This window comes from Seriola dumerili, unplaced genomic scaffold (genome assembly GCF_002260705.1).
Source record: "Seriola dumerili isolate Sdu_G_001 unplaced genomic scaffold, Sdu_1.0 BDQW01000449.1, whole genome shotgun sequence".
Classification (NCBI taxonomy): domain Eukaryota; kingdom Metazoa; phylum Chordata; class Actinopteri; order Carangiformes; family Carangidae; genus Seriola; species Seriola dumerili.
The window spans coordinates 3249319-3275211 of record NW_019174704.1 but is presented as its reverse complement, the minus strand read 5'-3'; the positions used below and the strand labels follow the sequence as shown (position 1 = coordinate 3275211).

At 39.0% G+C, this 25893-nt stretch overlaps 3 protein-coding genes and 1 non-coding gene across 5 annotated transcripts; 1 reads left to right on the top strand and 3 right to left on the bottom strand.

Moving 5' to 3' along the window:
• Positions 1 to 282: 282 nt before the first annotated feature.
• On the bottom strand, positions 283 to 12851 carry pgk1 (phosphoglycerate kinase 1). The gene is made up of 11 exons (XM_022762501.1): positions 12663 to 12851; positions 9265 to 9315; positions 8971 to 9126; positions 8273 to 8417; positions 6302 to 6405; positions 6001 to 6120; positions 3507 to 3621; positions 1723 to 1902; positions 1444 to 1621; positions 760 to 858; positions 283 to 612 (listed from the first exon to the last, which is right to left on the bottom strand). Exons 1-11 carry the CDS (start codon positions 12725 to 12727, stop codon positions 572 to 574), a joined length of 1254 nt encoding a protein of 417 aa, XP_022618222.1. The 5' UTR covers positions 12728 to 12851; the 3' UTR covers positions 283 to 571.
• A 2769-nt stretch (positions 12852 to 15620) lies between these two features.
• LOC111234265 (cytochrome c oxidase subunit 7B, mitochondrial-like) lies at positions 15621 to 18721 on the bottom strand. 2 transcript variants are annotated; one of them, XM_022762242.1, is made up of 4 exons: positions 18616 to 18681; positions 17722 to 17776; positions 17175 to 17290; positions 15621 to 15854 (listed from the first exon to the last, which is right to left on the bottom strand). In XM_022762242.1, exons 2-4 carry the CDS (start codon positions 17756 to 17758, stop codon positions 15771 to 15773), a joined length of 237 nt encoding a protein of 78 aa, XP_022617963.1. In that variant the 5' UTR covers positions 17759 to 17776; positions 18616 to 18681; the 3' UTR covers positions 15621 to 15770. The 2 variants fall into 2 exon arrangements, with proteins under 2 accessions (XP_022617963.1, XP_022617962.1); XM_022762241.1 differs by lacking the exon at positions 17722 to 17776 and having other exon boundaries at positions 18616 to 18721.
• A 222-nt stretch (positions 18722 to 18943) lies between these two features.
• Positions 18944 to 19054, top strand: trnal-caa. Its single transcript has 2 exons — positions 18944 to 18981; positions 19009 to 19054. It is a non-coding gene; the product is annotated as a tRNA-Leu (tRNA).
• Positions 19055 to 19675: 621 nt separating this feature from the next.
• Positions 19676 to 25309, bottom strand: pgrmc1 (progesterone receptor membrane component 1). Its single transcript, XM_022762603.1, has 3 exons — positions 24980 to 25309; positions 22550 to 22705; positions 19676 to 21889 (listed from the first exon to the last, which is right to left on the bottom strand). Exons 1-3 carry the CDS (start codon positions 25272 to 25274, stop codon positions 21795 to 21797), a joined length of 546 nt encoding a protein of 181 aa, XP_022618324.1. The 5' UTR covers positions 25275 to 25309; the 3' UTR covers positions 19676 to 21794.
• Positions 25310 to 25893: the final 584 nt, after the last annotated feature.

The following is a 25893-nucleotide window of genomic DNA, read 5'->3' as shown; positions in this document are numbered from 1 at the left end:
TAAAAGGAAAACAGAAGAAATCGCAACGGGTCAGAGAGAAAACAAGCGGGCAAGTGAAGCAGAACACTGACACCTGCTGTTTAAACCCAGATTGAGGTGACAGTAACGCTGTGGAGGGTGTTTGCTGTGTTTCAGCCGTCCATTAAGCAGGTCAGCAGGAAAATTTATCACCTGAGCAAAAGAAAACTTCCACATTAACAAGCCATTTGATCTTTCTTTTAACAGGTCTGATTTCGCAAAAAATAACCATCAATGTCAAGTGATGACTCAGATTCCCAGCAGTTTGACTTGAAGAGTTTTATCAGCAGGTTAAAGTAAGGCAGAAGGCTCTACTTGTTACAGACAGCATCGATAGAAATGGAAATTATCCCCTGTGAATCACAACTGGCATTACTTTAAAAACAAAGCCTGAATACAAGATGACATGGCTGATAAAGCAGTTGTGGGTTTTTTTTTTGCAGGGTGGAAAGGTTTCAGGAGTTTCTGGCTGAGTAGCTACCCACCTCTCATACACTCACACTCACTCACACACACACATACAGACACACACACCAGCGGGCTGATAGGAAGTTTAGACACTGCTGAGGGCGTCCACGCCAGGCAGGACTTTACCTGAGGACACAAAGAGAGTGAACACGCAGTCAGCATCATCATTATCATTATCATTATCATTATCGAGCCTCAGTATGACAATGAAATGATTCAAAGACCAAGTTTTTATTTGTTCTTCAGCATCATGTTGTTTTCTCTGTCACTCACCCTCCAGCAGCTCCAGACTGGCGCCGCCTCCTGTGCTGACATGGCTGACCTTGTCTTCTGTGTTCCACTTGGCGCAGCAGGTGGCAGTGTCACCCCCACCTGGACACAAACAAACATACATCATTCTTACATGATCACAAGTCTACAAGACTCAAATCTGCCTATGTTTTACAAATTAAACTCAGGAATTACAAAAAAAAAAAAAGATTCTACCCACACTTGGGTTCATTTAATGCTGCAGTGTTTTGGACCATTAGTGTTGTAACCACAAGTGTTTGTGGTAGAGACCCACCCCATAAAAATACAATGCTTTTATTCCCAAAGCAACGTGGGGCCAAAGGTATTAATACACAAGCAGTTTTTGCAGCTACATCATAAAAATGGGTTCAATCATCTCTGACAGTCAATAGCCTACAGGTGCAGAGACCACTACAAACAGTACATAAAGAAACCGCAGAACAATAAGAAAATAAAAAAATATATACATATTTATAAAAAGTAATAGAAAATATTAAAAATAGATAAACAATGAAATTAAAGTAAATCAAACAAAATGAAGAAAATAAAAAAAAGAAAAAAGATTATATTTAGAAGACAGATTGATCAGCAGACTGAATAACATGGCTACAAACAAACAACAAAGAAATAAACACAAAAGCTTCCGTCCCTTCTTGTCTGTCTTACCAATGATTGTGATGCACCCTGTTTTGGTCACCTCGACCACTTTGTCCATCAGGTTCTTTGTCCCTTTGGCAAAGTGGTCCCACTCAAACACACCGACTGGGCCGTTCCACACGATCTGCTTGGCCCTGCCCACCGCCTCTCCAAAGGCCTTAGAGCTCTCTGGTCCACAGTCCAAACCCTGCGGAGGAGAGAAGAACATTATTATCAAAATAGAAGAAAGAACGTCAATCATTTGGATGGGAATTTAATAGTGATAAAAGATGAATCTTGTTTTCTCACCATCCAGCCGGCAGGGATGCCAGCAGCGACGGTGGCGGTGCCGGTGGTGGCTTTCTCATCAAACTTGTCAGCGGTGATGAAGTCGACGGGCAGTGTGATCTTGACGCCGTTCTTCTCGGCTTTGGCCATCAGGTCTTTGACGATGCCAGCACCCTCCTCATCGTAGAGAGAGGTACCAATCTGACAAAGGCAAGAGGAACGGGGGGAATCAGTGAAAAATGAAAAACACACTTCAGCAAGTAGCAAATTTGTCTCTACAACAACCTGACAAAGTGATCAAGGCTGATATTTCTACATAGAACTGTAGTGCAGCTTTATATTTTCTCACATTCCACTGATCAAGATTAAATTAAATTAAATAATCCTTAATTGCTGTTACTCTGCCTCCTCCTCACTCAGAGACTGGATCAGATATCTGATCCTTAACAATCTCATTAAATGTTCTGTATTTGATTTGGTACATGACTTTTTTTAGCCAAATCATTTCATAATCATCTTTTCTACAGTGATTAACAGATCATTTATCATAAAAACTAAATGTTCCTTAGACACAAATAACCTTCCCAACCCCACAGGAAATTGTCTGTATTGTATAAAGCCCAGAAAAGAAAACTTATTTTGGCTTGTTACTGGGTGAAAAACATGTCAGGAGCTCTGTGATTGGTGAACCCTCTATAAATTTCTAGAAGGTCTTGCTAATTCATTCAAATGAAGCTACATTCTGGAGTAAAATTAATGAACCAATCACATTTCAGCTCTAGGAGGGAGGGTTCCTTCATTGATAAAACAGTGACGACTTCCAGCAGCAAAAAGTCCTAAGGTCCAATGGTCACGGTTCTCCACTGACAGATAAGGGTTCGATAGGACATTTGTTAGTGCTGGAGCGCAGCAAATCTGGGCTATTGAATGCTGGTGGTGTTCAAACAGACTTGTGGAAATGATTTGTTTTGTTAGTGTCACAGCAGAGATTGAGAATCATGTGCAGACCTGCTTTTGTTTAAAGGGTCAGTTCTCCCCAATAACAAAAGAAAATATTTCCTCACTTACCCGTGGTGGTATATTCTAGATATTTGTCCATGATTTCAGATATCAGTCTAAGAGATTTCTGGCTCCACCGGAATACAATGGAGAATAATGGAATTTAGTTTGTGGTTCTCACAGAACTGAAAAATTTTCTTCTAAAATTTACTAAATAAAATTCTGCTCTATGGTTTGGAACTACAAAACTAACTTTTAGTTATTGTTACCTGATCCAGGTGTTGCAGAAACATAAGTTGTTAAAGTGCTCAGCATTTGAGCATTGTATTGGGGTGGCAGTGGATATAGGTTTCTTAAAGTATAGACAAATCAAACAAAACTATCTGTCTACATATCACAAAGGGGGAGTGAGGAAATATGTTCTTTTGTAATTTTGAACTGACCCTTTAAACAAAAGCTGGCCTTTTCAAATGTTTTTGTCAGAGGTCAAACTGAGGTGATGAACGTGATTCTTAGTCTCTCTAAAACTAACAGTTTCACAAGTTTCCCAAGTCTGTTTGAACACCACCAATATTCAACAGTCCAGCAGCTCGATGAAGAGAGCACGTTGAGCCCATGAAGAATGATCACCTGACTCTACTGGTCTCTTGAGTTCTACAGAGCTTATAACATCTCTCAGCTCTTTGTTTTGGTTTCCCCACCTTCAGCTTTATTACTTTGGTTCACTCTCACAGCTTTCACAGCAGCAGCTGTTCGCAGAGAAAAAGCTCTAAAAATCACTGTACACGACTTGCAGACTTCCTCACCTCCATGTTGTTGAGGACTTTGAGGAAGGTGAAGGCCATGCCGCCGCCGATGATCATCTCATTAACCTTATCCAACATGTTGTTGATCAGCTGGATCTTATCTTTCACCTTGGCTCTAAAACGCAGACACAAGAGAGGCGGAACACATCAGTATAGATAAGAAACATGCATGTAAAGGAGGAAAAAAAGTTAAATAAATAAATAAATACTTTCAATTAAATTTCTGACCTGGGTTTTAATATTTTATTCAAAACAGACGAGATGATCTAAATGTTGTTCCTCAAACAACACTCTTCACACATGTAAAACTAGAACTTTAATAAGGCTGCATGCAGAGAGAGAGGAGCCCTTCACAAAAAACAGCCATTTTTGTTTAAATAAAAGTACTTTAATCCATCATCAAAATAGCTTTTTATTTTCTGTTGATTGACAGATCAATTAATCAGCAGCTCTATGCTGTTATCTTGTGATCATCACAATGAAACATCAAGTAATTGCCGCTGTGATAACTTACAATAGTTGTGAAATCCTGTGTCATATCATAAACTACTGTGCAGTGCTTTGGCTTCTGATAAATGCATTAATCTGTCACTCAAACTGGACTTCCTGGATCGTTTATCATGGTGTCACTGGTACATGAAGCAACACATCCCATCAATGCAGCCCATTGCATATTATTGTTTTCCATCTGAACTCCCTCTAATTCATTTCTTAGCTTATTCATTTGGACACATACGATTCCACCAACACTGATGAAAATATCCTCTTCAAACTCATGATTTATCCGTTTCACTGCTGTGTGAACTCTGCAGCCGTTCACTGGATGACCATAACACTCTAATGGTCGATTGCCTTTGTTTGTGAACTGGAAGAAGGTGATTGGTGGCACTGCACGCCGCTGAGTGGATGTGACAGTTGCACAATGCAATCAGGCTAGAATGGACTCTGACACAAGGCCAAATCCCACATGTGGCCAACGGCAGCTCGGTGAAACAGAGTGTCTGTTACAGCAGCTTCACACACTGTTTCCTCTTTATTCATCCAACTACGGTGCTGCAACTTGGAGTAACACAAGAAACAATGGCTCAACAAATATGAAACCACCTGCTGCACCACAGAGACGCCACAGGACGTAGTGCTCTGATAGCTCATGGTGCGTTCAGGAGTTTGTAGCGAGCTCATTAACTTTAATTTAAAGAATTTATTTAAACTTGCTGTAGTTTTTGTCATTAAACTTGTGTAATATCAGATGAAACAGAATGATGTTTGGTAATTTACTCAGTTAACATTCCTCAGTTTGGGCAAATACAGAGTGATTACTTTAGTCCTGCTTGATGACAGATATTGATGGTAGTTTTCTATCTGTGTATATCTGATATCTTTGTATTTTCAGATGAAACAAAAATACACTTCACTGATGCATGAATGCGAAAAAAAAAAAAAAGTTAAAAATGTATGAAAACTTCAGGAATTTTAAATCACATCTTCAACCACACAACCCTGAAAATAAGTGAGGAGTGTTAACTGATGAATGGAAATAAAGAGCTATTCACCAATATGTACTATATGACCTCTCATCTCTGCCTGCTTGCTATGTGCACACTAAGGTCTGAGCAGTGATAGCAGTGTCTTGAAGAGAGCAGTGTACTGTGACACCATAGATTACATAATGAGCTTAGAGTCTCTATTCCTGGATGGTCACCTGGGTATTTTAAAAAGAGACTGCACCGCAGGAGAGAGAGAGAGAGAGAGAGAGAGAGAGAGAGAGAGAGAGAGAGAGAGAGAGAGAGAGAGAGAGAGAGAGAGAGAGAGAGAGGAGCTCTCAAAAAAAAAGAGAGGACATTGCTGATAAGAAGACTTCTTTTAAATTCAATTGGTGTCTGCGATAAAAGCTGGTATTGTCAGTTTTAGCAGGAACAGCACCATCCTCTCAAATCCAACCAGCTGGTACACAATGTAAACCACACCGCAGGAGGTTAAAAATTAATGTTCTACAAGGGCTGAAAAGTTACTGTTAAAGGCAATGTCCACAGCAAGTGTCTGCATCATGTTCCCACTCTTTCACCTCTGTTATCTTTACATGCCGAGTCTGTTTTAACCAGTAGTATACCAGAGAGCTTTTAAATGAGCTGAAAACATGTATTTAACTCTGATCTATACTTTAAATGTGGACTGGCAAGAAAACTACATCCACTATGTTGGACAATTGAATACATACAAGCACATATTCCTGCTAGATTACTTTGTAATATGAATGCCGCACTTAAAAGTATTACAAACTGGTGTGCATTGTATTATTGTCTGATAAGCCTTTAAATGCATTAATCTCTTACTTCCTGGATTATATTTCATTTCTCCCTGGTATCTTTGCAATACAGCACCAGCAACGCAGCCCCTTGCACTGTTTAACCACTGAGCTGTTTTCAGTCTGATCACCCGCTAACAACCCGGTGACGTTCAGACTTGATGAATTGCTGAAACGAACTGTTCTCACCCTCCGAGGATGGCCAGGAAGGGCTTCTGAGGCTTCTCCAGAGCCATGGCAAAGTAGTCGAGCTCCTTCTTCATCAGGAAACCAGCTGCCTTCTGAGACAGATTCACTCCCACCATGGAGCTGGGAGAGAGGAAGATGAGGAGGAGCAGTCAAAAGCAGGGTTCACCAAACTCAAATTTAAGACATTTTAAGATTTTTTAATACCAAATAGAATGTAATTTAACACCTCTTTCGCTATTGGCCAAACACATTCAAGAAGAAACATGGATGAATGGATTAAGCAGCCTGCGCTCCTGCTCACCTGTGGGCTCTGTGAGCTGTGCCGAAGGCATCGTTAATGTAAACATCTCCCAGTTTGGACAGAGACGCCCTGAAGGAGTCAATCTCCTGCTGGGAGGCCTTGGTCTGCGGGACAAAAAAGACAGGACAGGGTAAGAGAAGAAGACGAACACGGAAAGAAAGAAAACAAAAGGTACCAGTGGCTACAGTCTGCGTTTCCCTTCACATTTTATCGACAGATCCACCCATTACAATTTGCTTTAAGATCACTATAATATAATTGGATGGGCATGTGATTTCTAAGCACGGCTTTTCTTTTTAAAGGGTTCACAGTGTTCATTCTTTCTTCACACAAAATAATATTTCATTTTATGTTAAAAAACATTTTTGGAATATCGAAATCACAGGAGCTGCTAATTTTAACAAAGGTAAACGTTTCACAACACATTATTATAAATACAGCATTATGGTCACAGCATACAAATCATACTCTCCTGATGTAAGGGAACATGCTTGTTTGGTTGAGACCAGGAAAAACAAAAAATTACATCATTATATTTTTCATATTGTTTTCAATGAAAATTAAATGCATAAATTACCATTCCCACCAAAATCACGACTCATCGCAAGGTCCTTCAAAAATAATTGCAATATGATTTCTTTTTGCCCTAATATGAACAAATTTTCACGATCACTCTTCAGTCTGTGCATTGTGGATCAGGTTCCTGCTGCACTTTAACAGGCAAAGGTCGTGACTGTGGGACCGGAGGGCAGAAAAAGGTCAAGAGAGCTCTTCAGTGTCGTTCAAATGTCAGACATGAGTACAGTCAGGTCACTGCTTCCTACATTTCCCCCTTCAGTCCACATGACAGATTATACTATTAAAAACTAGCAATAAGTTACTGCTGTGTTCTTACGTTTCCCCAAATGCATGTTAGTTTGGTACAAATCTACTACCAAGATAACATTATAGTGTCGCTTTCGTACTTTATGGTATTATCATATGGAGCTGGGACACACTGTGGTGCTTCTGCTCCCCTCACCAAGGTTTGACTAAACCAGTGAAATTATATCAGTCTCAGGAGCAAATGATAAATATTTTCAGAATGAAATAAAATATAACATGTCCCAGTGTGATACAGTACAGCAGTACAGTAGAAACCAACCCACACAGGCTGCATACCAGCCAGGCCTCTCAGGACAGGAAAAGCAACACAACCCGCCAGGACAGCCCACTGACCTTAAGGATAAATGTCATAAGGACAAGGCTGCTGATCCACTGCTGCCCCCAGCATCAGCATTTATACTAAGTCCTGGGCCTGGGCCTGTTTTTATAATCATATCATCTGCATCTCAGCATAAAGAAAGAGACGGTCATCACTCAGATGTCGATGTTCCTTTCCTCATTGCCTCCATAAGGCATGAAAGCAGAGGTGGCACATTAGTGATAAGGGTGAAGACTGGAATAGACAGAGCTGTGATTTGGCACTTTACAGATGACACACTAAGGCTGTGTAACATTCAAACGTCAAACTCAAGAAGCTGAAGATGTGGCAGACAACACAGTTTGAGCTACAGCCTAGCAGACACTGCAGCACTCCTGACCGTGACATCATCAGACGGTGACGCAGCTCTTTCAGAAGGACACTGCAGCTGGAGTGACTGTGCATTTTCCACCAAGTGACCCAGCAGTGAGAAGTTCTGCTGTCTGTCTGACAGCCAGAGCACAATCAGTGCTCAACCCAAACAGCCCAAACAGAGCATTTGCCCCACCGCCTGGTTCTTTTCTTCTAAAGTTTTGAGTCGTTATCTTACAGAGCTACAGCTAACATGTTATATTTAAGGGATACAGGAATGAACAAGTTATATATTTGCTGACTCTCATTGATAACTTGATGTAAACCAAACGCATGAGGCACCAAATTCTGCCGAACATTAAACTAAACACTAACTGTGTCCTGAATCAGAGCACACAGACTGTTGAAGGACCCACCTTGTTTCCAGAGGCGTCCTTGCCTTTTCCCTCCTCGGCGACGTGGAAGCGGAGGTTCTCCAGCAGGATGACGGATCCCACGGCGGGGTTAGCACAGGCAGCTTCCACCTCTGCACCCACACAGTCCTTCATGAAGGTGATGTCCCTGCGGAGGACCGGTGAAGATAATTTTTGATAGTTTATCTTTTCACAAAATGTGTTATTTTATGATCTCAACAGACCAAGCTTTGTCTTCTTGTTATGACAATCAGTAGTCATTCTGTGATCATGAAATAATATCCTGTGATCTCAGGAAAACTTTGGATGATTAAATACTTTTATTGTGACCAATTTTTCACTGGGAAATCTGCACAAAAATGTCTTTTACATGGATGGTTATTCTGTTATTGTTTTAATGTTTAGATAGTTTTATCCAGTACAATTAAGGACATTTTTTGTTTTTGTATAACTTGAGTTTGTTTCTTAAAGTTATAACCTTGGGATTGTCTTTATATCAAACTCCATTTACAATGGTATTTATGATTTGCTTATTTTCTCTTAGCCAAATCAAGCAAGAATTACAAAACTGTAATTTGTTTGGTGCAAAAATATAAATATTTAATTTAAGGATTTATCGCTTGCTTTAAGAAATAAAATTAATTGAATGTATTAACTGGAGGAGAAGAGTAGGAACCCAGTTGTTCAGTCCATCTACTCACTTTCCCAGCAGAGTCTTGAGCTCAGCAGCAACGGGCTCCAGGGAGTATTTATCAGGCACAAAGTTTCCATCAGGACGGCCCAGGTGGCTCATCAGCACAACGGACTTGGCCCCGTGGTCCAGGCAGTGTTTGATGCTGGGAACGGCCGCCTTGATCCTGAAAATCAACGAGCATAAGAGCAAAGCCATCCGTCACCCTTTACTCCTGCCCATTTTTTTTGAAGAAACAAGGGCTTTGTTTGCTATGACCTTCAGTTTATTTTTACAGTGAGAACAGAAATGAGATGGACTTTACCTCTGGTTGTTTGTGATATGCTTGTCCTTCATGGGAACGTTGAAGTCAACCCTGAAAGAGAGCAAACTTAATTACCAGAAAGAAAGAGACGAATGGAGTGTGTCGTGCATCAAGGACTTTCTTTGTGATTTCCCATGTTTCTCTTTTGTACAACCCACATGTCTGATGTTCTTCAGCTGTGATTAACACATAAGATATTAACACCAGTATATGGAATAGCATTATGGTACCTGTAAGATTTCTGAGCATCAGTACAAAACGGTTGCAATGAGAAGTGGCTGCATACGGTTACCCTCTATTACAAAGAACGGCTATGGCTCCCAATCTGATAAACCAAATAAACCAAGTAGCTGAAAGATTTAGGATTTAATTTGATGAGATCTACTGCTGTGTTTTTGACATGGCAACACTGATGTCAGTCAGTATGATGAGCTCAACAAGATGTCAGATATTCGTCATGTCAACTTCTTCTGGCTACAGGTGATTTTGGTGACATTGGTCAGTGATTTTTGTCTCATCTGGAGGGCATGTGAATAATTTTCCATCCCCACTCCAGTAGTAATTACAGCCACAATTACCTACTATTTTTTGGTGACCTTGATGGTCCTCCTGTTATTTAAAAACCTGCCTGAAGCTCTCTGTTGGACAAACTGTGTGATGGTGACACAGTTTCTAAATTACATCGAACCTAGTTTAGCATGTCTGTACTGCTATTTCTTATTAATTACAGACTGACTTACATAAGTATATACAGTATCTACAATAAGCTGATATTGACAGATATATCATCCTGAATTACTGGTCTAGCTCTACTTTCTAATACAGATGCCCTTCATCTACTGACTGCTTTTGGTTAAGGTTTAATTAATGAGGGAGAGACAGATGCGACAAAGCTGTCGGGCCGGATTGAAATCATTCACGGTCAGCATTTTAACCCTCGAGCTATGGGGGCTCCCCATGTGATTAAATTATGTCAAGATTTCAAAAGGGGTGGTCAACCAGGAATATTATATGCAGCAAGAATTCAATACTACTACAAACAGTTTTAGTCCATTGCTGCCAGATAGTCAACACAGACATTTTCAGACAGTTCCATTAGGTGGAAGGCTTTTATCCATTTTCCAGTAATTTTCCAGCAGCTAGCGTTGCTCTGCCCAATGAGCTGGTTGCACTTCCATCACTGCACGCTGGCAGGCAGCTCCTGAGAACATGCTGCATCCCTCGTACTCCACTCAGTTACATAACCACCTCCCTCCTCTCTCTGGACTGATGCACTGATCCACATGATCAGCCTGCACACTCTCTGCACACACACACATTGCACCCACTGCTGTAATAACCGCCATCCATTGTCTTAAGTCTAAAACCCAATAGTCAGCAGTTCAGCGGCTCAACAGCTCCCATGCACAGACAATGCCCAGGCATTCACCAACAGTTTTATACGTTTTTATTGTTCCCTCTGTTCCTCATTAGTGTGGATCTGCATATCACTGAAGGTTTTGTTAAACATCCTTTACACACAGGACTCAGAGGCAGAGCTGCTCTGGAGGCAGAAATAAGCTCAGGCTGATGGGTGAAGCTAAAGAAGGGCAGTTATTCACAGCACAGGTTGGGTAATGGTAAAGTTGGACAACAAAGAACAACAAATGAAGTGTCAATGCTCTTGATTTTTCAATTTACTCATATAGTATGATGTGTATGAAGGCTAGGTTAACTAATCAAGATAACTGAGCATGGATAGACAGCTATGTTTATGCCAACTGCAGAGAGCTCAGTTTTAAAACATCTTCCTTCTCTTGTCATTTTCTCTGGACTTCAGTCTAACTTTGTCTAAACAGAAAAACTCCATCTGTTTAGATAAACTCAACCAATGAGGCCAATGAAGAGAGTCAGTATTTGGCTTAGATTTGGCTGCTGAACAGATTTCTTTCAGGCACTGCTGGGTCTCCACAGCAACGTCCCACCTTCCTTCTTTTTAATTCTGGACCGGCAGCTCACACAGCGCCTCCACTGCACTCTGTTTGCAGCTGGAAGTTCATAAAACTCACACATTGGGCATGCTATGACAGGCCCTGGGTGTGATATGAAGTCACTCAGTGCAGCCTGATAGTCCTTACTGAGACTAATTCAACATGAACTTGACCTTTTAACACTGAGCAGTGCAGGCTCGGGGCTGCTGTCGGTGAACCTTGTCCTATGCCGCCTGTTGCACCACCAAGATGAGCGAACCAAAATGGCCCTCTGACATTTCCACACAGGGTGTCAGTTTCAAGTGCTCTTCTGTTGCCATTGGCCTTTACAGTCTGCAGAAATGGCATACAATACTATAAAATAAATATATCAGTGCTGCATTTCAGATAAGTTTAAAAGCATCTTTTTATTTATTATCAAAAAAGTATGTAAGGCAGCACAACATCCTTGGAGCTAAGGAGGGGAGGGGATTAAAACCTGCACTACCTTTGAGCAAGGCACTGAACCATCTTGCTGCCTGTAGTCGACTAGTGATGAATTAATTGATTAGTCATGGAACTTTTGACAGGTTTTTCACTATCATTTAACATTTCAATAAATTGTAAAAATAATTATGTAATGTTTCCTGATTTTCTCTGCATTTGTAGAGCTGCAATAATTCATCACATAACATTAATCTGATAGATTACCTATCTGACATATCAAGTATGACAGATGTATGCCACTTTTAGAGCTTAAATGACTGGTTGATTGCTCAGTCAGAAAATGAATTGGCAATTATTTTCATAATTATAATATATAATCATTTGATGACATCACATAGGGCTCACATAGGTATGGAGCAATTGCCTTTACTTTGAAGGTAACAGACTGAAAGCTTACATATTTGACATATTAATCAAAAAAGAATTCCCGAGCAACCACTGAACATATTTAGATTATCAATGCAGTGTGTAACAAATGTATTGAGTCTTATTGCGTCATGAGAGGCTGGGTTCCTGCAGTGATGTTATTCTAACGAAAAGGGCTCACTGAATGCAGCAATGTAAGTTTAATGTGTGGGGCTGACTCTCAGTGAAAGTAGTTTAACGTAAGGCAGAGACTCTCGGTGATGGTAGTTTAACGTAAGGGTCTGACTCCAGTGACTCAGTCGGTTTCATCCATGCAGCATCTCCTCGCGGGCACGTAACATGGATGGAAAACGTGACAACCAACAAGTTCACTTCCTGTTCTCTGTTCAATGGTCTGAACCGACTCACACACCGTTAACAGCCCGTTAAGTGTCTTCACATCAGCACTGTAGCAGTTTGTTAATGGAGGAAGGATATGTTTGGGCTCTAAAATGTCTGTTACCTAACGTCAGACAATCCCATTTCCGATTATCCGCGTAGGGTCCAGAGACTAACAGATAGACTGTAAACGCTCACCTCATAATGACGCGCTTCCCCTTGACGTCCACCTTGTCCAGGGTGAGTTTGTTAGACAGAGACATGTTGCTGGTTTTGCTGGTTCTTTCCTGTACCTTCCTCGCTGGGGATCCTCTGCCTCCTTCGGCTGACGGCTAGTAAGACACCGAATGACAGCAGTGACCTTACTGAAGCACGGATGGACACCGGAGGGGCGGGGCAGAGCACCCTCCCCCGCAGGTGATTGGCTACAGCAGAATGACGGCCTTGCATTTGGTTGGATTCAGTTGCTGTTAGTTCTCTGACGTAACATTGTCGTCTGGTCATAGACTGGTTCTGATACAACTTACTGCAAGTCGCCCCATTTAAAATAAATAAATAAATAAAATAAATTATATCTACATACACACACACACACACATATATATATATATATATATATATATATATATGAATAAATGAATAAATTGCTGCATAAATGTATTTTACATATATGCATAGCAGGAGGAAGACAATATAACAAAATATCACAGAACTAAAAATACCATTAAATAAATAACTGTATAAAACACTAAAACATAAGAAAACACTCTGAAACATGTGCTTCACCATGTTTTCTGAAAGAGTAGCAGTTTCTCATTATTTTCTATTTTGGAGCTTGCTCAGGGGTGCATAAACGTTTTCCACATTGATTGAAAAAAAGTCTAAAATTGACCACATTTCCCTTACAGACAAATACATTTTATAGTCATTCACATTCATTGGATTTAACATGATAACAGCAAAGCATAAAATAAAGGAACAATAAATTCAAACATCATCTTCATCATAAAAATGGTGGGGTCATTGATTTTCTTTTCAAAATCCAGTCTAGCTTGAGTTTCTGTATCTTGACCATTGTAGCATTTATTTTCAAACTCACTTTCTGCTCCGATTGTCCTATCACACAATGGCAGCTCTCCCCTACAGAGTATTTCCTCCCAAGATTTAAAACTTACAGATTATATCATATTAGTAGTAACTTAATGTACAACCAGTGACTGAAATTCAACAAACCATAGTTAACATGTAGACAAACATAGCTCTTAACAAACACACATACATACATACATATATAGCGCCTACATACACACTTACATACAGGCAAAAGCCTGTGGCAGGAAGAGAGAGACCTGAACTGCAGCTCCTCATCCCCATTATACTCCAGGTGAACTAATGGGCTAATGGGCTGATGAGCTGGACTAATTGGCCGTAGCTCCTCAGATCCAACCAATAACGTGAGGAGGCAGGTTCCAGAGCTTAGGCCCACAGAGCCTGAGGAGCAAGACAACAAATACGCACGCAAGTGTACTTCATCATGACATGACAATGGAACTGTGTTTCTTTCTATCACAGATGCGCCCGATGCTCCAACTGTGTCCAGGTATCGTGTGCTCATTTGAGGAGTAGGATCAAACTCATGACATCTGATGACTGATTCTGTGGCTCATGTGGCTCACCATCTCTGTGTCAAAACCAGATGGATTCTTCATTTTCCTTGGCTCCCCAGCTAGTTAATCAACCTTGTTGTTGTCAGGGCAGTTTTTTTGCCTGATGCCCCTTTTTTCCACGCTTGAAGCTGGCACTGTCCATGTTCTCCGCCTCTTCCATTGAGTCCTCTACCTCTTTCTCACCCTCTGGCCTGGATCTCATACATGTTTTGTATGGAAGATCTTAATTTTGTAAAGCTATCAGATAAATGTAGTGGAGTAAAAAATAATATCTGACATGTAGTGATGTAGATGTACAAAGTGACATGAAAAGGAAAGACTCAATTGAAGTACAAGTAAAATCAAATATGCAATTTGCAATATTTTTTATTTTATATATTTGATCTCAAATCTCCGACACAACCCAAAGAACTCAATTACCATTGTTAACCTGCCTTGTTTTTTTTTGTAGATTTATTGTTCAATAAAGAAAGAAAAAAAAAACTCCTCCAGAGCAGAACAAACTGTTCTGGGACAAAATGTCAGAGAAGAGTGAAAAAGGTTCCCAGAGCCCAGCGCAAAGCCTTTAGATGTCTTGTTTTGTCCAACCAACAACCAAAACCAAAAGATGTTCTATTTACAGTGATATAAAAACTAGCAAAGCTTCACACTGGAGAAGGTGGAACTAGAGAATAATTGTTTTTTTTAATTTCAAAAATAGGTGGACGATCATTTATCAAAATTATGTCCATCAAAGAATAATCAGTTAATTTAGTGTTTCAGCTCTGTACTGAAGTAAAATTTTGAATGTATAGTTTTGTATTTTGATATTCTAGTCTTACCGTTTTTGCTTAGGTATAACATTTGAATACTTCCTCCTCCCAATTTATGGGAAAGATGTGTTATTTATGTACCCGTCTTAAGCAATATTGAGAATTTTACCGTTTGTTCTGCAGTGGCTTCATGTTCTCTGGCCACAGGGATCCCCCTAAATAAGGGTGAACGTGCATCAACCAACTCACAGAGGTTGGCAATGTGTTCTTGAGAAGTGACTTTGCATTTCAGAGAACTGTACACAAACACAATTAAGAAAATGCATGAAAAAATGGGTGCTATTAATCAATCAGTGATGGTAAACATATGCAAGAGTAAACAGCTCTTCAGTTTCCAGTAGCTTGCTGTGGGATAGAGTTGTTTATATGAGCAAATGTCAGTCTCTTAAATTGAATGGTGTATTTTAAATGTAGTATGACAGATTGTCATAGACTGACCAAACAGTTCCCCTTCATTAAAAAAAAAAAAATATCAATCCTCATACTTGGATGTAAATTTGATAATGACTTTCAACATTAACATGTCAACTTGGATTAACTACTGACTGACTGACTGACTGACTGACTGACTGACTGACTGACTGACTGACTGACTGACTGACTGACTGCTGGAGAGATTGCTGTGATAGATAATGGTAGCTACTGTACGCAGAATTCACAGCTAAAAGACGAAACAATTGTCAGTAGAATCACAGATAATTTATTTGAACAAAGTAACATGTTGGAATAAGCACAGGCATTCACTGTCTGAACACACAGATATTCATTATTCATCTGTACAACCAGAAGGTTCATTAGGCGAGAACAAGGTCTGTCATGGCGGCTCTTCACTCCTCAGCCTCTCTCCACTCTTTGGGCATGACCTTTCCGACTGGTGACAAATTCCAGGTGATGCCAGTCTGAGTCAGCACCTGCACAAAGACAAGAAACACATAATTTCATCCCAAAAAAAACTTATTTTAAAAAACACCAGCAAGTGAATGTTAATTGAGTTGCCCATTGAGTAGTCAGTAATACTAGAAAAGCACTACATAATTATTATAAATATAATATAAAAAGTCCATTTACCATTTTTGTCTCATTTCTGCAAATGTGACACCAGTTTTGCAAACTGTCATAAGTACACTTATATAAATAAAATACTAAGAAAAAATATATACTTAAAGACTTTGTCTTTCAATATACGTGTCTTATAAATATCTTTGACCTTAGAGCATATTTTAGGCTCTTTACTGTGGTAAAAATAATAAAACATTCTCAGACTTATGTACTTATTACACAAAGCCATTCAAGCTGTCAAAGTAAGCATGCTGAGATCGCCCTCAAGTGGTTATAATTAGCAGCTGACAGTCAGAGACAATTATCCAAACATATGTAATTTGGTAAATAATATGTTAATGTGTAATGTTATTTGTGAATCAAGAATAACAAACAAAAAAACAAAACGAATGGTCAGCTTACATAACATTTTCATCAAGGTATGACAGAGGCCACTTTTAGTCAAAATGTTGCATGTGCAAACACATTTCTCAATTATTTTATTGGTATTCTTAACAGCTTGAACCACTTTTAATTTTTCTTTTCTAGCTTGGCAATAGAAAATCTGTTTTTGCCAGCAAAAGGGAAAACTGACACTTTTTATTGAAAATTTGAAGGCGATGACATCAATGGAAAATAACTCCTGGACATAAATTCCTGATATTTTGTTCTAACAGTGATTGTAAAGTGAGTATAGATGTTTTTTATGGATGTGTGCAGAGGGTGTCAATTGACAGGTAAGGTCTAGGTTATGCATTTTTGTCTACGGTTTTCATGATACATTTTCTATATATAAAAACTATGAAAAAAATTAGAAAACTACAGAAACTGCAGTATAATCATGGAAATATCTTAATTCAAATATGACCTTCTGGTTGATCTTTAAAGTCATAAGGCTTACATGTTCACAATATTTCTGCATCCGTACTGTCCTCAGTGCATTACAATATGTGACTCTGCACTGATAATGTTTTATATACAACACCAATATTTTCCAGATTGCAACTGATCCCCCACACCCCAACTTCTTTCTCCTCCTGCACTGAAACCCTGGGGACATGTGTAGCATTAATTTATAATTGCTTAAAAATATGACCACTATTTAACCAGCACTCCTCTATATGATCAAGATGTCTGTTCAGGTCATACCTATAAATAAATGTGGCATGGACTGACACAACAGTGCTACTTACGTATGACCACACAGCCGTGCAAAAGACAGCTCCACCGATCATCAGGCCGGTGCCATACTTGGAGTGGAAGTCCTGGCTGGTGGTGGAGCCATGCCTCACCTGCCGCACGGCCTGACCTGGACGACAACAAAACACACTGCACTATTACCAACTTTTATCATTTATGACTTCACTTTCAAGCATTCCAAGTCCTCTTTATGGAGACTACACACACAAGGATTATCTAAAGCTGAACACTATTAAATGTAAAATATGCATGAGTCAAGATGCAGTCATGAGAGTAAAAAAAACATAAGACCAATGACCTCTGTTCTTTTCTCTTCAGTTGTCTTGTCTAGATTTGTATGCTATGTTCATGGTCATGTCAAGTTTTCATCTCTCTCATACGAGTGTTAACCTACTGATTGATAAACTCAGAATATATTATTACTAAAAAGTGCAATAATGTCCTGTGGAAACCAAAACTGGCATATATGCATTGTTACACTGTAATAGCTGTAATAATTAGTCAATTATCTAATTAGTCATTTGACAGAAAATCAATCACCAGCAATTCTGAAAGAATGGATGTCTGTGCAAGTCATACCGTCGTTATCTTAGAGCTGCAATGACAAATTGATGGACAGAAAATTAACGTGCAACTGTTATGATACAGGTTTCAGTTGTTGTTGCAGTTGTATTGCAAAAGTGCAACTGCTTTTGCTGCTTTTCTCTGTTTTATATAATTGTAAACTGAAATCTTTGAATTTTGGATTGTAAATCAGTCAATACTGGAGAGCTGAAGATGTCACCTTGGGTTTTGGAATTTTATGAACCTTTTTCACTTTTAATTCAAATGTGACCATAGCAAATTAACAAAATAATATATATTGGAAATTATGGTCACATTGCTTGCACCAAAAAGGTAATATTTCCCATCAGGGAAATGAACTATCCTATCACTATCACTTATTGGTCATATCAGCCCTCATTCCAAAAGCTGGGAAGACTGTCCTCATTTGCCCTTTCTTTATCACACACTCTAGTTTTGTGGGCACCATCTTTACAGTTTACCGTTGCCTAATCTTATCCGTGGGAAATTGATACAATTTCACAATTAACCGAAAGATGATAAATATTACAATCATATTACTGTGTTGGACAATGACACCTCGAAAAAGAAAATGGCTATCAAAAGGCTACTTCAAACGCAATAAGTAGTTTAATTTGTGGACAATAATTTAATACATTTAATTACACAAATACATGTGTTTTAAGACATATTACGACTTCTTTGGTGAGATGCTAATGTTAGCTGGCTAACAGTAGGGTGTTAACACGCAGACCGCGGTCACCGACCAAACAGAGGCCGGTCAAACTTGTGCTCGACTGAAATTGAACTGTCACCTGATCTAAATAGATACATACAGAATATATTTCTATGAAAACCCAGTTTGCTTACCAGTAGCGTTAACTGCAGCTTTAGCAAACCGGTACATGTTGTTTCGACTAGTGTCTTCAGATACCCTTGAAGAACGGAAGTGTAATGGCTGCCGCACGTAGACAGAGCGGATATTACGACTGTCGAAATGCGCATGCGTCGAAAAAAAACTACACGTTTAGTGCGTAAATGGAAGCGACATGTAGTAAGACAAAAGACAAACATAAAGTGGATAAGTAGTTATTTGTGTTACAAATACTACAATTTTTATGGCAACCAAATTAATGTTTCAGTGTATCATATGCGTGTTATAAATAAAAATCAAACTCAATGACTCTTTCTACACCGTGTCAGGATGGCCGAGTGGTCTAAGGCGCCAGACTCAAGGATAAGCTCCTTCCGCTGAAACGGGACTTCTGGTCTCCGAATGGAGGCGTGGGTTCGAATCCCACTTCTGACACATACTTTTCTTTAGTTGGTTTACGTCAAAAATATCGATAAAACTGATAATATTCAGTACTTATTCAAATACTAATATAAGGACGAAATATTTCCACTGTTCAAGAGTCAGATTTCAAGTGTGCATATAAGAGTTTCTACTGTATTTACATGCCTTAGTTTTTGGTTTATTCTAATTCGCAAATCAAATAAAATTTGGGAGATGCTTTAATAATACGATACACTCAAAACAAAAAAATAAAACCCCGAATTACGTATTATTCACCTTTATCATCATCTGAAACCAATTTCTGTTTAATATTTTTCATAAAATAAAAGGTTACTGTAAATTAACTTTTGAAGAAAGGCTCATTTTAACGACAGTTTGTTACAGGGGTTGTATTTACTTCTTTCCACTTTAAAAATCAACAAAATATGCAATTCGCTGGCAGAGCTGGCCAAAATTTTGCATAAAACTGTATTTTATTCAAATTCATTTACTGTATAAATTTCCCCATAATTTGGGGACAACAAGGATTTCCTGGATGCAGGTAGTGGTGGAGTGAATTTTACCAGGAAATTATGAGGTGTAGCGGCTCGAGGGGGGGGTTCTTGAAAAGAAAAATAAATAGACTAGCAGGTGTTCATTTTGTAATTTTCTTTATTAAATCAAAATATCATTCAGGATAATAACGGTATGACAGTACCATGACATTAATTTATGTATGTACATGCATACTGAAAATGTTCCCTCATTGAATCTGTTTTTATGGAAAGTGGCCAATCTCTCCAGCTTTTACAGGATGATGGTGGCAAAGAAAAATGTTGTTAACAGATTATTTAACACAGCACATTTTTCTACGGTCAGAAAAACTAACTTATTCCACATAACTTCAGAATTAAAAATTCACAATATTTCCTTGCAAACAAAGCCTCTGCAGGAATACACTGAGACAATAGTAGAAAAGCCTGTCACTCCAACTTGGACTGTGAAATATTGCTGAAAAATGATTTAATTAGCAATCAACATATTTATCTCTTACCTAGTTGTCATCAGACGCTTTCACCTAACTTATGTCATTTCTCTGTACTTTGAACTTTCTGACACTTTTCCTTGGCACCATGTAATGAACTACAACCGTTAACATTAAAAACATTACTGCATGTGAATGAGGGCTGCCTATTTAGTTGTTTTTACTCATTTATTTTTGAAAAAAATCATTGCACATTACTTTTGTCCGACCTACTGTCCAAATCAAAAGGAGATTCAACTTACAATTTAGAAAAGCAGCTAATTCTTATATTTGAGAAACTCAAAACTCAAAAAAACAGAGAATGATCAATATCTTTACTTGATAAACGACCGAAATGGTTAATCAATTATGAAAATTGGTTTCAGTTACTTAAGGGGTGTCAATAGAAATGAGCACTGAAAGTCAGACATTTTAAATCTAGTTTAAATGTACAGGACTGTTCAGATCAGCAGATCCATGTGATGTGTTGGAATGTTCCAAACATCTGAATGTCATCATCCTCTTTAATTGTGAAGAGCTGAGAAATATCGTCTCTTATATAATGGTGATTTAGGCTTTAAGCCAGAAAGGATACAACTGGCAGCTTGGTTACAATTAGGTGCAGTTTATTGAGAAAAAGTGCTTTAAAAGAGATATGGTTTGCATTGTTTATGTGATGACATCTTCAATGTCTAAAAATATTTACCTCAGCTCATTAGTGTTTGGTCCAATTAGCTGCATTGGCTCTCTTGTTAAAGGAAAATTATGTTGTTGTTTTTTTTTTTTTTCAACCTGGGTGTTTATTACTATGGGTTGTGCTAATTCTGCACTCGCCACCCCCGTTGTAGAGATTCAGGAGACACAATTCAAGCAAAACGTTGTATACCAGGGCAAACAATGTGAACCTCCCAGAGCTTTCAAAATAAACTTTGATTTTACATACATCATTTCAAACATTTGTCTCAGAATCCAAGCAAAAGTAAACAAACAAATCTTGTAAGCTAACCAAAGTATCTTTTAGTTGGACTCAAAGACATTGTTTGAAGATGATTTCTATCAACAGACGGTGGAAAGTGCAAATTTAGCAAAGCACAATAGTCAAAATAGAGACAACTATGAGAAAAAGGCTCAAGTTGAAAAATACCAATATTTTCCTTTAAGTTGTATTTTTCTTAACTTTGAATGAAACTTCCTGAGATAATTAATTTCAAAACAAAGAGAGCTGAACCTTGAATGAAAGGAATGTGTACAACCAGCAATATTAACAAAGTGTACATCAGACCTGTGGATCACGGATCACCAAACTGATTTGACGAGCTGTAATTGAGGTGGGCTGAACAAAGCTGATCTCCTTCTTAAAACCTGCAGGACATTTAACCATCAGCAGCTTCATAAAAATGTTGGAACCAGTCCTTCATTTTCTTGAGTTCTGATTCTCCACAACAATGTAAGGATCCATGTTTAACTTCATAAAAAGTGATCTAAACTCTAACAACGCTGCACTACTCTACATCAGAAATCAGTATATTTAGCTGTTAATGCCATCTAACCTTCACATAACATAAATGGAAATTAATGGAGTTCAGTCGGCATATATATTCCAGGACTGTGATGATCCAAAAATACTAGAATGCAAACAGAAGATGGAGGAGTTTTCTGTGAATGGCCCTAACAGGAGGCAACCAGCATCAAATTACAAACAAACATTAAGGCATCTGTCATTTTTCCCTCTTGGTCACTTTTCATTGTCTAGTCCGCCTTTTTGTCTTTTCCTTCCTCGTCGTCTGTGTACTCTGTGGGCTCCTCTCCTGGTTTCAGAAGCTTGCCGACGTAGTCATACTTAACTGTAATGGATGAAAACAGTCAAGGTCTTTTCATCGTGTTTTGTACTGTAGCTTTTGTGGAATTTATTCATGTAACATTTTTCATTTTTTGTTTTTATCACCTAAACCATAAAGTTAAATATTTACTGTCATTTTTGAAGAAAATTGCAACATGTATCTGTTTATTAACTAACAAGAGAACTCTATGAAACCTAACTTGGTGGAACTACAGCTGAAACGAATCATTATTTTCATTACCGATTAATCCAACCATTTTTTTTCAGTGACTTGATGAAGTTAACAAAATGTCAAAAAGCAGAGAGCTCAAAGTAACTGAGCTAACTCAGTAACTGTCCATCTGCCCACTGCTCTTTACTAACTAAAAATAATTATATTCGTTAACACTCAGAAATCAGGACACCAGGAATAGGTGTGTAAAATATGCTTCAAATTCCCACTGGACAGGAAAGTATTTTGGGGAATAAAATCAAATAAAAGGAATAAATTATAATGTTTATTTATATAGCAGACAAATTTCATATGGGGATAAATAAAGTCTGTTTGTCTGTCTGTCTGTCTGTCTGTCTGTCTGTCTAAAAGGGAAAGTGAGAAAAGATCAAGTGATATTTTGGCCACAATAATTGTAATGTGAAAATCTGATACAGTCACATCTCCACTTACAGGTGAACTGAGTCTCCCACTCAGAGAGACTCTCCTGCTGCATGGCGTTTAGGTCGGACAGGTCGTCGTGTTCGTCTTTCAGGGCCTCTTTCTCCAGACAGAACGTAGCCAGACCTCTGGATGCATCTCTGCCTGCAAACACTCCATACGGCCCCTCTGCAGGACAGACAAGACACAGAGGGACAACATGGTGGGGTGAATGCACAGCAATAACAGCAGCAGCAACGATGGCAGGTGGACAATGCTAACAACTGATCATTGTTAGCGTCATTTACATGTCTCGCTTTCTCTCTAGTGGCGTGATGTTGAGCTATGCATCTGTTTGAGGGGAAAATTTGGTGATATCCTTTTTTCCCCCATGAAAACATCAAAACCAACAATGTACTAACCCTGGTAAAAAGTATTGCCTGGTTATCAAACCCTGATATGTTATTCCTCTGAGCCAAAGACCAACATTAAAACAATTAAAAACATGTAAATGAGCCTCACTGTTGCCACAGATAGGATAGGGAAATAAGAATGTTTGAGAGATGGACTATCACATTGTAGGTTACAGTCTTTTCATGGTGTTTGTTGACAGTAAGAAATATATAAAATATATTTTAATTATAAGGCTTCTTAGGTTCAGACATTTGGGATATTTGCCTTCTGAAAAACAGTAAAAGAATCACTGTGTCATTTTTATATTATGTCAAAATTCATTTACATCATTCACATCCAAAACTTTCAAACAATACCCAACACTAAATGTTACAAGTTTAGTAACCTGCAGCAGCAATGAGTGCTGTCAAAGTTTCCCTGAGCAAAACCCTGAACCCATTGCCTGAGGACAAATTTTAAATTCCTGAAATGGAGCAAACCAATGTAGGATTTCAGTGGGCGCACAGTGTACCAAAAAAGTTTGCATGACAGTCATTTATCATGTTGGTCAGAGGTCACATGCAACAGAGGTTACAGTCTGAGATAAGATAAAAACAGAGAGGTCTAACTCTGTATCTGTTTTCAGCGAATAGAAATGTCCCAGTGAAGCATGGCAGAACAGATTCTTATTTCAGAGATCTGGAGAAATGGAAAAGGTGCAACACATGTCTCTCTAGTAAAGGTCTACATAGATTTAATCTCACTGCTACAAAGAATAACAAATATAACAGCCACATATTAACTGCAAAGTGGAAAGACATATTTCAGGCGTCCATTCACATTGTTAGGTGATTGTCTGGAATTCTTCTTTATCTTGGATCTGCATGAAACTCTCCCACTTCAATCATCAGTCCAAAGGATTAAAAACCGAGTTACAAAATATCTTTTTCTTTGATAAAAAGTTCAAAGGCATAACCTCATGTATATAAAACTTTTCAGGGGATGAGTTAACTACGTCTCCCAAGGTGCATCTAAACACCAAAACATCCAATCATAGAGCTAAGATTCTGTCATGAGAGCCACTGACGTTGAGTGAAAGATACAGAGGGGTGACAAAACTCACCAATCTGCAACTGAAATCAGTTGCAATATCATAGCTGATTTCAGAACAGTGGAAGTTGAGACACAGGCAGCTTGACAAGGACACTTGTCTGTAGCCAGCTATAGCTATTCACCCAGCTAACATCCCAGAATTTTCCACAATGTGCATGAGCAAACAACCAAAAAATGCTGCTCTCCCCTCAGCTTGACATCTGTCAATTAAAAACCATGTTTTGTAATTTCCCAGAGTGCCTGTGGAAAAATTTGTTAAATTACCAAGGAACAGAGTGACCATTACTTTTCCCAACCCTGCCTATAATTACCACAGTTTACCAAAACAACAAAAATGGACCAAGTATGGTGAGCCTGTTCGAATGGGGTTAACATAGAAATCACTCTATAGTGTTCCCACTCGGTACTCACTATACAGGGAATTAACATCATCATCCTTCTTTTTGCGCCACTTTTGACACCTGTGGAGCCGCTCAGTGGTAATCTGCATTGCGGAATCGTTGAGGGATATAAAATGAATATACTTACGGAGAATTCGGACACTCAATTAAAAATGGCGGACAGTGAATTTGGTGCACTATATAGTGAACAGGGAGTGATTACGGACAAGGCTAGCAGTTACACCCACATTCCCACTGCATTTTTGAAAACACGGAGTAACTCAACTTCTTCCATAGACGATCTCTGGTTTCAAGGCTACAGCAGCTCCTCTGTTGTGAAATGCGATCTCAGCTATCAATCTAGAGGGGGTGTGGCGTTAGCGTCCAGTTACAAAACTCAACTTAAACATTTGCCTAACAGCGACTTATGGTCGATAATGTTACCGGTGAATGGCTGTCGATCAATAAATTTTAACACAAAACCAATGGCCACTTCATGCTAGCTGCCGTTGGTAACACGAGAGGGGCGACGAAAGAGTTTGTAACATCTTCACGCGGACGGGTCCCGTAACGTTACCTGGCCCGTAAAACTTCTTCCCCCTGGTCACGTCGAACACTTTTCCGTTGACAGCCATGAGGATCCTCGGATTCTGCAGTCCATCGTAGGGTTTCAACTCTGCCAGAGTAAAATCTCTCTTTTTCAGTTTAGGCAGCGGTTTTTCCAACTCTTCGAGTTCCGGCGGTTTGTCCCCGCGGAAGATTTTGTACAGGAGGAACAGGCAGAGGCTGAGCAGGGTTAGGTTCAGCGGGGAGGTGAAGATCTCCTGAAAAATGCCACCAGAAGTTACCTCGCTTCCCTCTTCTTCAGCCATGTTTGCTCCTCTCTCCCTCTCTCCGGTGTGTGAGTTGGGGTGGGACCGGTGGATCTCATGGATCCTGAACCAATCGCTGCTGCAGCCTCACGGGCAACGGTTAACTGTTTAGACCAATCGAACTCTTCTAACTGTGTGACAGATATTGCAGTATCCATTACAAAGTGTATCAGCATATACTGCTATTTCTATTATTTATCATTTAATATACATATTGAGATGTTCATTATTTTGAAGGTCCATTGATTATTTGTTTGCTCTATAAACTGTCGTAAAAAAAGTCAAAAATAAATAACTGAAACAAGTTAAACAATAAATCAGTTATCATTTTTTATTCATTTTGTGTTGATCGATTAATTGATTAATCATTAAAGCTCACTCTGTTCTCTTAATCAGTAAACCCAGCAAAAACTAATGCAGTCTATACAGTCCTACAGTCCTATTACAGATCCTACCTCCATGAAGGTATAATGCTCAGTTTTTGTTGACACTGTTAAAGATCTCAGAGAAGAGAGAAGAGCTCTAAAATGAACCAGTGACTTTAAGTCCTCTTGATTGGATGGGATTCGTGTTTTTCACCAGTTATCATCACATCACTCAGGTGGGCGGTTCTGTGTGG

Bases quoted from the DNA above. Each gene is read 5' to 3' on its own strand.
- pgrmc1 (XM_022762603.1), bottom strand. From the start codon at position 25,274: ATGGCTGAAGAAGAGGGAAGCGAGGTAACTTCTGGTGGCATTTTTCAG. The intron at 22,706-24,979 runs GTAACGTTACGG...TCTGTCCTGCAG, and splicing joins GAAGAAGTTTTACGGGCCAG to AGGGGCCGTATGGAGTGTTT. The intron at 21,890-22,549 runs GTAAGTGGAGAT...CATCCATTACAG, and splicing joins GTGGGAGACTCAGTTCACCT to TTAAGTATGACTACGTCGGC.
- pgk1 (XM_022762501.1), bottom strand. From the start codon at position 12,727: ATGTCTCTGTCTAACAAACTCACCCTGGACAAGGTGGACGTCAAGGGG. The intron at 8,418-8,970 runs GTGAGTAGATGG...GGTCCTCCGCAG, and splicing joins CTCAAGACTCTGCTGGGAAA to GGACATCACCTTCATGAAGG. The intron at 1,903-3,506 runs GTGAGGAAGTCT...TGCCTTTGTCAG, and splicing joins AAGTCCTCAACAACATGGAG to ATTGGTACCTCTCTCTACGA.
- LOC111234265 (XM_022762241.1), bottom strand. From the start codon at position 18,652: ATGTACCGGTTTGCTAAAGCTGCAGTTAACGCTACTG. The intron at 17,291-18,615 runs GTAAGCAAACTG...GTTGTCGTCCAG, and splicing joins AGCTGCAGTTAACGCTACTG to GTCAGGCCGTGCGGCAGGTG. The intron at 15,855-17,174 runs GTAAGTAGCACT...GTCTTTGTGCAG, and splicing joins GCACGGCTGTGTGGTCATAC to GTGCTGACTCAGACTGGCAT.